Source organism: Catharus ustulatus, chromosome 1 (genome assembly GCF_009819885.2).
Source record: "Catharus ustulatus isolate bCatUst1 chromosome 1, bCatUst1.pri.v2, whole genome shotgun sequence".
Classification (NCBI taxonomy): domain Eukaryota; kingdom Metazoa; phylum Chordata; class Aves; order Passeriformes; family Turdidae; genus Catharus; species Catharus ustulatus.
In genome coordinates, this window is record NC_046221.1 from 112,556,116 (window position 1) to 112,569,857 (window position 13,742).

The 13,742-nt window shown below is 40.4% G+C and overlaps 1 protein-coding gene across 3 annotated transcripts in view; it reads right to left on the minus strand.

The window, feature by feature from the left end:
* Positions 1-13,742, minus strand: part of TMEM241 (transmembrane protein 241) — a 56,371-nt gene that overhangs the window by 19,647 nt on the left and 22,982 nt on the right. For all 3 annotated transcript variants that reach the window (XM_033078610.1, XM_042779345.1, XM_033078608.1), the window contains 3 exons: positions 8,874-8,908; positions 7,553-7,622; positions 4,797-4,890 (listed from right to left, as the gene is read on the minus strand). In XM_033078610.1, the coding sequence (XP_032934501.1) occupies positions 4,797-4,890; positions 7,553-7,622; positions 8,874-8,908 (199 nt within the window). The remainder of the gene's footprint in view (positions 1-4,796; positions 4,891-7,552; positions 7,623-8,873; positions 8,909-13,742) is intronic.

Genomic DNA, 13,742 nt, shown 5'->3' on the forward strand with positions numbered 1-13,742 from the left:
TACAGGAGTCATTCTGAATAGCAGGAGGGATTCTGAACAGACCCTATATATTTAGGGGGAAGACTAAATCTGCTGGGGTATAAGTACACTTGGTACACAGAACCCACAGATAAGAGATGCTTTCAGACACTTCCGCAAAGCTGCTTTCGCAATGTCTGGCAGCCAGCATTAAACACAGGATGACCTGGGGCATACACATCTAAAGTTAACAAACAAGGAACCAAAGAAGCTGTCAGAGGATGCTTTTATGTATTAGGGAGCTTCCAACACTGTTCAGATAAATTATAGATTACATAATAGTGCCTGGGATGTTTATACAGAAAACAGTTGCATACTCCTGATCCGATTATTCTACATTTCCTTCCAACTCATGCATAGGAAAATCAGTGTAAGCCTCAATGCAACTTAATTTCAGTTATTCAATTTCCTTTCTTCAGGTGAGGGAGGAAGAAAAAGAGAATTCAAAATTCACTGACCTTCCCATTTGTTCTTCCTGTTTATAACAAGTTGCTTCAATAGGTTCTCACTGGAAACAAGCTGAATTTCCTGCTACAAGTTTATTAGTTTATTACAAGTTTATAACACTAAACACCATATGGAAATATGAATTCATAAGTAACCAGTATCTTGCTGAACTTTTCTATTCTATTAATGATTTATTTATTTCTACCGCTTGACTTTTAGAGAACCTAACAGGCTTCATCACCAGATATAGATTGGCAACTTTAATCAAAACAAACTCACTGACAGCACTGTTAGAGCTCATTAGCATTCTCACCAGATGCTTCTGTCTGGATATATGAACATCTCTAGTTTTTTCTTTCCAGTATAAGACCCATGATACTAGCACAGCTTTCAAATTAAAACAAGAAATCTCAATACAGCTTCAAATCCTTGCTCTTCTGGGGATTAAATCTGCGCAAGACTATGACAAAGCATTTCATATTTTTTGGACTTCTTAAAAACTTTTTTTTTTTAAAATACAGATCAACTTCACTGATTTTTTTTTTTAATTTCTCAGGAATTTATACAGATACTACTACCACATGCACTATTTTCACAGAAAAAGTGTAGAGAGCATTTGTCACTATAATTATCACACAGGACTTTATACACAGATGAAATCTGTTCTTATCTGTCTCTCTACAAAGCAATGCTCTGACATGAAAGCTGTCAGAAATCATTACAGGGAAGAATTTTAAAACCTCATGCATTGATTAAGTTGCCACAGCCAAAGTAAAGATCATAACAACAAGTTACAACCCAGCTCCAGTTTTTGAGAGAATGAAAAATTAGAGGGCAGGGAGGCCAAATATGTGGGCTTCACAAAGAATGTGTCCTTGGACGTGCAAAGCAGAGCCGATCAGATCTCATGGTTAATTTATTGGAAATGAAGCTGTGACAACGATCTCAGCCCCAGCTCATCAGTCACATATAGGTACAAAGCATCCAAATGGAAAACAGATTTTCCGATTCCCTGCACCTCCCTAGAGGCCTGTGCTGCTGTCTGAGGACTACAGCATTCTCCTTTCTTGGCTCATTTGCAAGATAAACATATTCTGGCCTCAAACGCTGCTCCTTTCCAACTGCTGGTGAAAACTCCAGTCAGTCTGAGAGATTAAGAGGATGATCTAGGGCACTACTCAATCCAAGAAAAATGCTCATGTGGGAGCGCAAAGCTGTTATTGTGACCAGAGGCTTTTTTTTTTTCCCACTGGATCCCATTCTGCAAGTACAGATACAAATACTTTCTATCTTTATTCTTTATCCACATTAACTTCCTTCCTTTTTTTTTTTTTTTTTTTTTTTTAAGGGAGCTAGACACTTAGACTTAAACATTAAACGCTGCTTTTCTGCACTCTATGATGATTTAAGATGTGACTGACACAGCCCTCATACCTGGGCAATGCTGAGCTGGATCAGCACTTAGTTTTAACATTTTCAAACACCTGCAGGAAGTAGCATTAATGATTAGACAGGTGGAACTCAAATCTTAACTACACAGTACATAAATCTATAGTTCCTTGTAGATACAGGGTAAGGCAAGCTGCAGTTCAGCTCTTGCTTTCTGCCTGTGTCTGTCTCTGCTTTGATCTCTGTTCTAAAACTGAGGTATGGTGCTTCCAAACTTTTCAAGCATTCCTTGACTTCTAACCCCAAATCAGCTGCATTTCAGCACTTGGAGCAGCAGTTCCTCCATGCTCCTCATGCATCCTTAGACAGGTATGGTGCAACTCTAAAATAAGCCACGTAGCAAGCTTTAAAACACTAGTGGAAGACATTAGAAACACTGCTAGTGTTGATAAAATTACTAGTGCTACAGACAGATCTCATGTCTTCATTATTGTTGCCCTCCTCAAACTCAAGATAAGACACTGGGTAAGAAGCTACAACAGGAAAAGGACTAATTGCTCTGTTACAAAACCCTTCCAAGCAAGATAATTAAACCATGTATGTTAAAAACCACACACTTTTAAGGCTAAAGAACAGATTCAGTTCTCCCAGTGACACAGGGACAAGTTTTCAGTTGCTGTGAAGGCACATAATTTCATTGACAACAGGGGCTACAACAAACTTTGTATCACTTATGTCTAGAGATGGCCAAACCCCCACAAATCTAGAAACTCTTGAACTCTGGGAAAACTTTGATCCAGTCCAGACTTTATGGCTCTGATCCACTTCAGCTGGGACGAACCCAAATCTGCTTAAAATATATTTCACAACACATCTTTGCCTGCATTTTTTTCCAGTAGGTCATAAATACCACATGTAAAACCATTTACCCTCATTCACAACACCTACAAACAGCGCCAGTTATTCCAATCTCCAACTCAGAATGTTAAACAAAAACAAAACAACAAACAAACAAACAAACACCAAGAAACAATAACAAAAAATACTCAAGAGCAAGTTTTAGATCAGTGGACTTTGCTACCCAGGAGAAATAAGAAAGCTAAGGTACTAAAATCTGCACAGTCAGAATGTTTGGGAAAATTCAAACTAGTGAGAAACACCACATCACTTGTACAGTGAGGAACAGCTTGCCAAGCACAAACCAATTCATATCACTTCACTCTTGTTATCCCAAGAAAAAACATACTAATTTGACTACAGTTTTAAAAGAAGCATACTATGCAAATCTATGGTTTGGGGGGCTTGATAATGTAACAGCTTCATTCACTGTGGTACGAAAGGTGAGATCACAAACCACATCAGAAGGCTGTGGTTTTCAGATGACCTAGCTGAGAGTGATGAAATTAAGTAAAATCTAACCAGGGAAAAGAAGTCTGACAAGCTCTTTTGACTGCATTCACCACTGATAGTTCAAAAACTGAGTTATTAATAGCTTAAATCAAGTACAGCCAGACCCTAGATCAACAGATCATAGGATAATTCCAGAAGGAATGGACTTCAGGAGGTCAGACTGAGTTGCTTAAGGCTTTATCCAGTTGGGTCTTGTAAACCTTCAAAGACGGAAACAGCACAGCCTTCCTGGGCAGCCTCTGTCCTTGCCTGACTTGTCCTGGGGGTGAAAAAATGTTCCCTTGTACCTAACATGAACCTCTCTGTTTACTTTACACACCCCTACACAACACTGTGAATAGCCTGGATCTGTCTTCTGGACGATTTCTCCATAGCTACTGGGTGGCTGCTGATTCTTAAGTGCTCCCAAAGATGTCCTTCTTCCAGGCTGAACAAGCCTGGTGGTCCAGCAGCCACTCTGCAAAATGCAAATGATCCAGCCCCCTGACTTTCCCGGCAACCCTCTGCCAAACTCATCCCAGTTTATCAATATCTTCCCTATATTGAGGTACCTAAAACAAGGCCTATTCCAGATGTCGACTGACAAATGCTGAGGAGAGGGTCATGATCACTTCCACTAATTTACTGCCTATCCTATTATAAGTACAGCCCAGGATACGTCAGGGTTTTTAGCTGCTAGGGCACGCTGCTGCTTCAAGTCCTGCTTGCTGCCTACTAAAATATCAGGGTTTTTTCCACTGCCCTTGATGAATTTTCTGAGATTTGTGTTGGCCCATTCCTCCAGCCTGTCCAGATCCCTCTGGAAGGCAACCCTATCCTCCAGTGTAACCAACAGGTCCTCCTGATATGGTGTCCTTTGGAAATGTGAGTGTACTCTTACTTCTCGTTCTTCAATGAAGATGCTAAATAGTTAAGGACTCAGGACAGATGCCTGTGCCACTCCAGTTGTCACAAGACTCCAGTTAGAGAAGGAATCATTAACCTCTACCTTCTGAACCTGATCCTTCAACCATTTTTTTACCCATCTAGTTGTGTGCCCATCCAGACTGTAGTACTTTAATTTCTATATAATAATACTGTGGGACATACCATCAAAAACCTTGGTAATGTCAAGGAAATGACATCCTCAGCTCTGTCCTGCAACAAAAACACTGCGAGTTCTGGTATTGACCTTCAGGGAATTAGCTGTAACTCTTGGCTCAGGAAAGACACTGTGAACTATGGCTGGTGCACACACTCACAGGAGTATTCTCCTTTGGAAAGTATAGATTTGTATTACTGGGATTCAGCAGTCCAAACCCTTATCTGCAATAATCATCCCAGTTCCATTAGACTCAGTTTATACACAGTGTTTCATCTCAGACAATGATCCTGGGATATTGGTTACCTTAGCTCTATGTGCAGGTTGCACAGACAAGACCAAGGAAGCATCAAGGAGGAATAGCAAGAGAAACTAGAGAGATGGAGAAATTCCTCAGCTCTCCTGGGAGATGCACAGATCCGCTGTGTTCCTGTGAGGGTCTTTCTCTTACCTTTGCAAGGAAACTCCAGGCTGCATATTGCCCTGAGGTTGTGCTGCTTTTTAGCTTCACTGTGTGCAACATCAGAAAGAATCCCAACAGTCCACTGCAAGGGATGGGAAAAGCTTGTTAATGAAATCTCTTAATTTCAACTAAAATACCTCTTACAAGCATCTTGGTTTTCCTAATGAAGAACTGCAGTGTTAAGCCCAAAGCTGGTGGACAAGAAGCTTACAGGATGTCCAGTACATCTAGGGTTTTGTTCAGTCAGTGACTAGAATCTGAATAAAGTAAGTCTGCCACTCTTATGGCTGGTCTCTAATGCACTTGCGTAATCAGAAAAGTAGAGATTATTGAAAACATGAGGTGAAATATTAACTTCAGGCATTGAAATGGCTCTGAATAACAGCAGTGCTAATTTCAGCAGGAACCACACATATTTGGCAACTAACTCACTTCAACCTCCACAGAGCCTTGAACTGAAAAAATAACCACTGGAAAGTTTCTGCCTGAAGCTTTCAAGCTGTTTAAACTTCAGGAAGCCTAAATTCTAATTAGGAAGTCAAATACATCTTTACTGTATAACAAATAGATGGCTCAGTAGTTCTGGGAACAGGATGCTCCAAAGTTTTCTGCTGACAATTAAGAGAATTTTGATTCTCAAATCTTATAGGACAGCAGTCCCCCAGCACTCCTGTAGCCAAGACTACCCTTAAGGAAATTCTGTTCCACATCTCACCAGACTTTATGGAGTTGATGAGGTTTGGCTTTGGATTTTGTTTCACTTATGACATATGTACAACCCACTGATTGTGAACCAGTGGAACAGTGTAAACCAGCAAGCAGGGAACAGAAAGGGACTTCAAAATCTGTAAAACACAAATTACTGTGAGGCACAAGAGATTACAAAGTGCTGTGGGAAGCAGCATGGGAAAAGAGATAGGATCGACACAGGAGACAGGTGGTGAAGCAAAAACTGCCATGGTATTCACAGAGGATATGCTGTTCTGGACAGTGATGCCATGTAGTTGGACCCCTCTCTACAGCAGCAGGAAGGGTGGAAAATGTGGCTCCTCAGCTGGGCTCCAGTGTATCAGCCAAGTGCTGTTCCCTGCAGAATAGATGTGGTCAAGTTCCATCTCAGCTGCATGTCCAGAGAGGCACCAAAGAGTAAGGTAACTCCCCAGCAGTAGAAGGCATTAGGAATTTTTGCATTGAGCCATAACACAAGATCGTTTGGGATGTGTGTGAAGTCTGAAGCCAAAGAAGCAGCTTTGATGACAAAAGATAGGCCTGAACTCAGCAACTTGCTGCAGAGGATGGAATGCTGAGCAGTAGAGCATCTCACTCTGAGAAATAAGTAAGTTCAGTGAATTAACATTGCCCATACTTTTAAGAGTCCAGTAGCTAAAGTTTATTCCAGAGTTTCTGCCCTGCTGTGAAGGGCTTTCAGTCATGGTGATTTGAAGATATTTAGTGCAAGAGATAAAGTGAGACAGTGAATTATAATATCTAAAATATTGATGCCACAATTAACACCAATTTATTTAATTGAATAAGTGGAGCACTTTGCACCTCACCTCTCATGCTTCAGACATTCTGAAGAGGCAGTAGGTTTAGTTGCATGAATTGCCCTTACCTTACATTGCACAGATTTTCCTCCAAATCCTACATATCTACAAGGAGACTTGATTATAAAATGTAGGAGAGCAACTGAGATATTTGTTTCTCCATCTAACCATTCCCTTCCTGTAGTGTACAGTGCTATCTACTACACATGTACTGAAGGTGGGCCAATGGAAACAGAAGTGGGAAGCTAAGAGGTGAAGTTATAATGAAGACAATGACAAGAATATCTGGCTAGACAGATATCCATCAGTGTCTGCAGTTAGACCTGACTTTCAAGAAAATTAGATTTCACCTATCTACAGAACACCTAACTGCAAGTTAATTGTAGTGTGGATAGACCGCACTTGGAAAAACATAACTAAAACCTATGTACACTGGAAATTATTTAACAATCATTCTCAATATCCCCTTTCAACAGAAAATCTGGATACAAGTCAGAAAATCCCCATCAGGAAATATTTTTGTCATTAGTTAGCATGAAAATATTTTTTCTCCCTCTTAAAAAAAAACCCTTTAATTTGGTAAAAGACTGGAGGGGAAAGACAGGACTTTTTTTTTTTTTTTTTTTTTTTTTTAATTAAGATATATGGGAAACATATTTATGTTGTCCTGTGAGAATTATGCCAATGTACAGTGAACTTTTGCTACTGAAAGTAATGGAACGCTTGTTAAAGCTTTTCCTTTTTACCCAAAACAGCATTCGGCCAAATAACAAGATGTACAGGCAAATAAATCCATGTACACCCATATACTGCTGAAGACTAATACTTAGTAATCGCTGCAAACAGTAACTTTAGGCTAATGTAACTTCAGAAGCATTTGAGATGCTGTGTATCAAAGCTTTGCTACGTTGGGTAAACATTATTTTACTGGTGACTGGGAACTCTGGATCAGAACGCACTCACTCAAGGAAACACATATACTTTCAGCACATTTGAAAGTCCATCTTTCAGGCCATCAAATGCATATCCACAGACATGCAAAGATTTATTCTTTGCAATTCTACTGGCTTATGGCAGTAGAAACAAGTATAAGTAAGGCTTTATATGCTACAATTTTTTTAACTGGGAGTATAGGCTGGAAGTCAATTGAATCTCCTATTTTGAAAACATTTACATGACCCATTATAGAGAGGTTACCTGGCACAGCAGCTGCTATGAAACCTGTAGAAATACAGGAATGGAAAATCCAAGGCACTGAAGAGATCACCTGAGGGACAAAGCAATACACTCAGTAGGTGGGAAAAAAATTACCCACTGTTACAAGCAATGCAACTGCAATTACATGAACATTACCAGTTTAACATTCCTTTGAGCCTTTACAACTGGCTGACTTTTCATTTACAATGCTTTCCACATTTCTGGTGTGTTTAATGATTTCTCTCTGACCTTGCTTCTAGCCAGCTCTTGCCTTTGGTTGAAAAAGGGAAAAGGGGTACCTAAGAGTGTTCTTTGCCATTATTCAGAAAGTCCTGATTAAGCAAGTTGCCAGTGGACAGACATGTATCATATCCACTTCTTTTATTGCACTGCATGTGATAGCTCCTACTGAAACAACAGGAAACACAGACATATGGTGGCTGCTTCCCCCTCTGGCATTTGAACTCTGTGACACTGGGCATGTTGAGAGGTTTAAATAGCTTTCCCAGCTCTAAGTGCAGCTCTTGAGTACTTGCATTTCCAGGAACCTGGGCCTTGGTTGCTCTAGGTGGCAATTTCAGGAGTTCTCTGGGCTTCAGGCTCTATAGAATTGCATAAAGCTCCACCTTTCACTTTTTGAGATGCAGGACTGTTTGGCTTAACATGCATGTCTGTCCTGGTGGGAGTTTCCTACATACAGAATCTGTACTACCAGGGAAAAGGGGGAATTTATGTTTCTTTAAATGCTTCCTTCTTTGCTTTTCTGGCTGAACAAATGTCTAATGAAAGTAACAAATAAATCATCTTTACCCTCCTAATTATGAACACACCAGAAGGTAGGAACCTTAGCCACCATAAAACACCAAATTTCTCCATTTCTACCACCTGATGTGCTGCTACTTCAAATCCTGCCATGGATCCAAGCAAAGGGATCCACGTTATGAAAGCAACAAAACAAAAACTCTGCATAGGACAGAGGGCAATGCAGAGAAGGAAACTCAGTTCTATATGGACTGCTGGGACATTGCTCTGAAGAGGACATGTTGACTTAGGGAATTCTTGTTCTTTACCATGCACCACCTCAAAAACTGTTCATTGATGTCTGTCCCATACTGCTTGCTTTCAAAGGACAGCTAGAATGGTATTGGGAAATATCATGCAATATATACCAAGTTATATACCCTTCTCTCCTCTTCCTATATGATAACATATTATTGGCCATATTCAGGGCCAAAATCCTAAGGGTTTGGTTTCTAAAAACATGCATAGAAAGCAAAAGCAACATGGAAATCTCAAAAAGGAAGAACTCAGTTCACTTTACCTGCTGGATGGGATGCAGAGGCCAACAGCACTACACTAAAAAATAAAAAAAAAAATTAATTTGATACTACAGAATCTATGACATGGGCTGTAGACTATAAATTGACAAGTTTGTGTTTGTTTTTCCATGGTGAAACTTATTCCAGTTAAGTAGAATAACTGCAATACAAATATGAATTAAAAGAAAACAGAAATTGATTGGAAAGGAATGTCTGGGGTCACCTAATAAAATTTCTGACCTGAAGCAGGGCTATCACAAACATTTGATCAATGCCCTCTGGTTCTGTCTTGAAGAGGCATGTCTCAAAAACCTACCAGCACAGAGATCCCACACCTCTCTGGGTAACTTATCTCAAGGCCACTCTACTCTGCTAGTGAAGAAGTTTTTCCTTCTGTCCCGTTTTTAAACCATCTAAATTGCAATGTTGTTCCATCTTACGCTGAATATTGCATTTAGACAAGTTTTAAAACACATGAAAATAAAACCAAGTACCAGCCCAAATGATTCACACTTTTCAGATACAAGTGAACAAGAAAACCAGCTGAGACCAGTTCTTTATCTGAAGTATTACCACTTAAGTTTTCTGAGGTCTTACAAAGACCTCATCCTTTGGAATTTGAAGTATAGGTTGTACAGAGCCTTTTTTCGTGTTACTGATTTTCCTTGCTTTTTTTTCTTTTTTTTTTTTTTTTTCTGCAGATTTCTCATTCCAAATGGTTTCTAGGGTTCTAGGGTTAGAAAGCTACACAAGCATTCTGGGGCACTGGGGCACTGTGTGAAGGGATAAGCACGCACATCTCTAATGCTACAGTTTGTTACAGCTACCAACAACATACATCCGTGACAAACACTAAGGAAAAGTGGGAGAAGAAGAAAATAGTATCTTGAGAGTTTGCTTCTTGATAAGCAGCAAGCACTGCACTTATAGAGGTAAAAAGGCATTCATTAATGTTATGAATGCTCAAGAATTCCAGGCCAACTCCCTTTTCCAGTGTTAACACAGCTACCATTGCAAAACCTGTTCACTCACGGCTGGTCCCAGCTCTCTACACTACCAAGTACCCATGCTTGGTGACCCCAAATTTTGGCGAAATCTAGCAGCAAATCCTGCAGCAAAAGGAACTGCAAAGAGCATGGAAATCCCACGGCCAAGGAAGCCCTGGGGGATGCTTATCACTGAAATCAGCTGTGGAACACAGTAGGCTGAAGGAGGAAAGTGTTTATGAGGGACAGACAGGCAAGTGTTTTAGGCTTCACATTTTGTAAGTCTGAAAGGCATGGCACAGTATGTTCATATTCTCAATATTTATACATTTTTAAAAGATGTTATTGCCACAAAGGCACTAAACGAGGCAAAGCAGATCACTTAAAACAGGTAATTTGCCCTACCCCTCCTCCCCACGCATGGGTGCCCTCCCTGTAAAGGAATGCCAAGGGTAATTCACAATAAACAGGCTCAGTTCCTCAGTTTCCTGGAAAAGAGAGAAAAGGAAGCAAAGGTCTACTGTTTTTGACAGAATAACAGAGAAAACAGGAGACTGACAGGGCAAGTGAAACTGCATCAACAGTGATGAGAAGTAGGGTTAAACTATGTTTCTCCACTTTCCTGTTGAATTATTATATTTTAAACAGAAACCTCCTGAGATTGGGAAATAGAGAGAAACTTCCTTTTGCAACCAAGAGGAATTGATAACCCTAACAGACACCCAGGTTTTGGTCCAAACAAAACAACAGGAGAAAACAAAACCTTAATTGTGAAGTGAAGGGCAGGTTAAGGCAAATGGATTAGATGGCATTACAGCTGCTCTGTAGCTCTGCTCTGAATGAAGCATCAGTAAAAAAGACACGATGATGCTGTAAAACCAGATTAGGGATTCAGAGGTTTCTAGCAGGACAGCCTGGATATGAGGCTGCAGCAAAAACAAATTCCCTGCACCAGATTTCTCTGCTCCTCTCTTTTTCCCCCTGTACTCAATACTGAGGGCTTGGTCACTCGTGGTTTCCTTTCTGGCTCAAAAGAGGTTTTGTCAGCAAGAACAGCAATTTATGCCTGCAAAGCTGCCCTCCCCTATCACAGAAAATCGACTGCAGCATTTTTAGTTCACAAAAGTGACAGATTAGCAGCTCTTTCCAGAAGCCAGATGCAGTTTTGCTGCATAGAGTAAAGCCTTTACCTCATACCTTTGTCAGTGCCATTAATTCACCATTTGAAATTCTCCTGTACATGTTTTCTCCCCACCAATGGCTGCTAGGCCACCTGGGCATGCCTTTGTGAACAAATTCCAGACAGGAACAGATACTGGGATGTACCAAAACTTTCTTGCATGTTCTTCACAAGAAGTAAAAATTCTTTACCTGCCTCAGCATTGGAGAAAGCCCAAGATGAGCTACAACCTGCTTCTAAGACATTTCTGTTTCCCTCAACATGCCAGGTAGGCATCACTACCCCTCCCCTCACGCTGCCCCTCACCAGCTAAGGAGGAGAAATCTGGCCCCTCCTTTCATAAGGAGTGGGGGAACAGAAAGGAATTAAAAGAAATGTAAGATTACAAGAAAAAAAGCCACTAGGAAGTAGAACGCTAATGCAAAAGTCAGAGTGCAGAGAAATACAATACTGCAGTTTAAAAAAGGGGGTGGGGTCAAGAGGATTGGAGGATTAGAGGCAGGATCTTGGAAATACATTGACCCTCTTCTCTTCCTCCTTGCCCCAGATGCTTAAACACAAGGGACAGGGATGAACTGGATGGGGCTGGGCACTGAGAAGCAACATGACCCCTCCCTTCTCTGCATAGCACAGCTCTGCTTTCCCTCCTACACTTGTTCCTGGCCTGGCTCCCTTTTTAAAAGCCATTGAATAATCATGTTGGAAGTGATGAAGTGAGAAGAACGCCAGACTTTCAACATCAGCAAATATTTCTTCAGATCTGTTTGATTCTGGAAAGTTCCATTCATGTACATTTACTAAGGGTGTTCTTTTCTCCCAAACTGTTCCAGATTTTAAAACAAGAAACAGTGCATGGTGTGTAAGGACAGCATATGTTAGGAGACTGTTCATTTCAGTTGCACTTCTGGCAGCATCCAACAGAGCCTTCTTTTATATATATATAAATATATGTATATATATTTATTTGTACTATAACATATTGGTAGATTCTAACATCCAGTAATTTGTGGCAGATCTTTTCATCTGCTCCATGCAGGCAGTCTCTGTACTCAGTAAAGTACAGCTGTGCTTTCATACTGAACTGAGAAACACTTTGAACAGCCTCTATTACAATAAACCTATGTATTTTTCCTATGTATTAGGAAAAATTTCTTCACTAAAAGGCTTTGGAATCAAGCATTGGAATAGGTTGCCCAGGGCAGTATGTGCCCACACAGCTGCATGTCAGCTGTCTGATCGAGGTCAGAAATAAGGAGCTTTAAAGACCTATTGATAATAGTGTTAAGAGGAGAAAGTTGCACTGATACCACACTAGCAAGTTCCTTCATAAATCATAAAAACGTACACTCAGGCTTGTATAGACAAAGCCTCCAGTACACATTATACTGTCCTCTCCTGGGATCCTGTCATGGCCAGAGCAGTCCTTGAGAAGGCCTGAGAAGAGGAAGCAGCATATACCTTAGCACCTTCTAAATCACAAAATTCAGTGCTGGGCACCCTCTGACAGAGATAGTCCATGTCTGCAATAATTCTGACCCAGAGCTGCATGAGGAGTTAGTGCTTGTTCAGAGAACATTCCTTTAGTCAGTGATACTTAAAAGTAATTTTGATTGTTTTCTACTGAAATTAAGTTTGTGCAGTAAAGCTGTGTGCACACAGCTCCACACAGCTCTCAAACATGCTGAACAGCTTCATCCAGTTTTGAGCAGTGGCAGTGATCTCTGAGATAACTACATGTGCAGAGGTCTCACACAGAGATAAACCCTGCCAATGTCTCCTGCAGCAGGAGGATTTTAGCCCCATCAGACACTGAGGTGGCACGTCATGATTCCATAAGGATGAGGAGAGAGCTTCTGCCAAATTTTACATGAGTTATTTTAACAAAACAAAACTCTAAAATAATTCAGATGTCACTTATCCCATTGTCCATGGTACTGCTTGTTTTCCCTAGGCAAGATGAGATCCAAATGCTGTGGATTGTGAGCTTGTCTAACACATAGAAATATATACACATACAGACACATAGACAAATAGATGTACACAGACCCAAGACCAACAAAAGCATCCAGTTTGCCACCTCCCTTAAGCCACCTGTTTTCCAGCAAGTTGCTTTGCACCATCATCTTGTGAGCTATGCTGACCTTTAAGCCTCTTCTTGGGAAAAAACTGTGGAAGCTTTGGTAACAAATTTTTGCTCTTAAACAGATGTTGAAAATAGCCATCTTCCAATTTGCATGAATCCATTGTTGGATTGTTTGTTAGTTTGTTTTCTGTAAAACAGTTTTAAGATACATATACCACTGCACCTCACAGTTCCTTAGCAAGAAGTTTTTCCTTTTCAAAAGCTTCCAAATAAATTATCATACTTTCCATGTAATGTGGGACTCCTGCTCTCTGCTGGACACAAGTTCACAGACTTCAAAGGAAAAAGACCATGAACTAATCCAGAAGCAACCCAGCCCTGATTTTTCAATCAAAACTGAAAAATTAAGACTTTCGGCCAAAATCTGAATTTAAATATTCAGGCCTAGATGCGATTTTCAACTAAAATGACAACTGAGAGACAGTCAGGCAGCTGCCAAACAAAAACCCAATTGATTTTACTGTTTGGTTCATGATTTCCCTTCAATACAGAGAAGTAGCTATATCTCATTCCAGACTTCATAGGTTATTTCTGCATGTGGCAGCACATTTATAAACCCCAT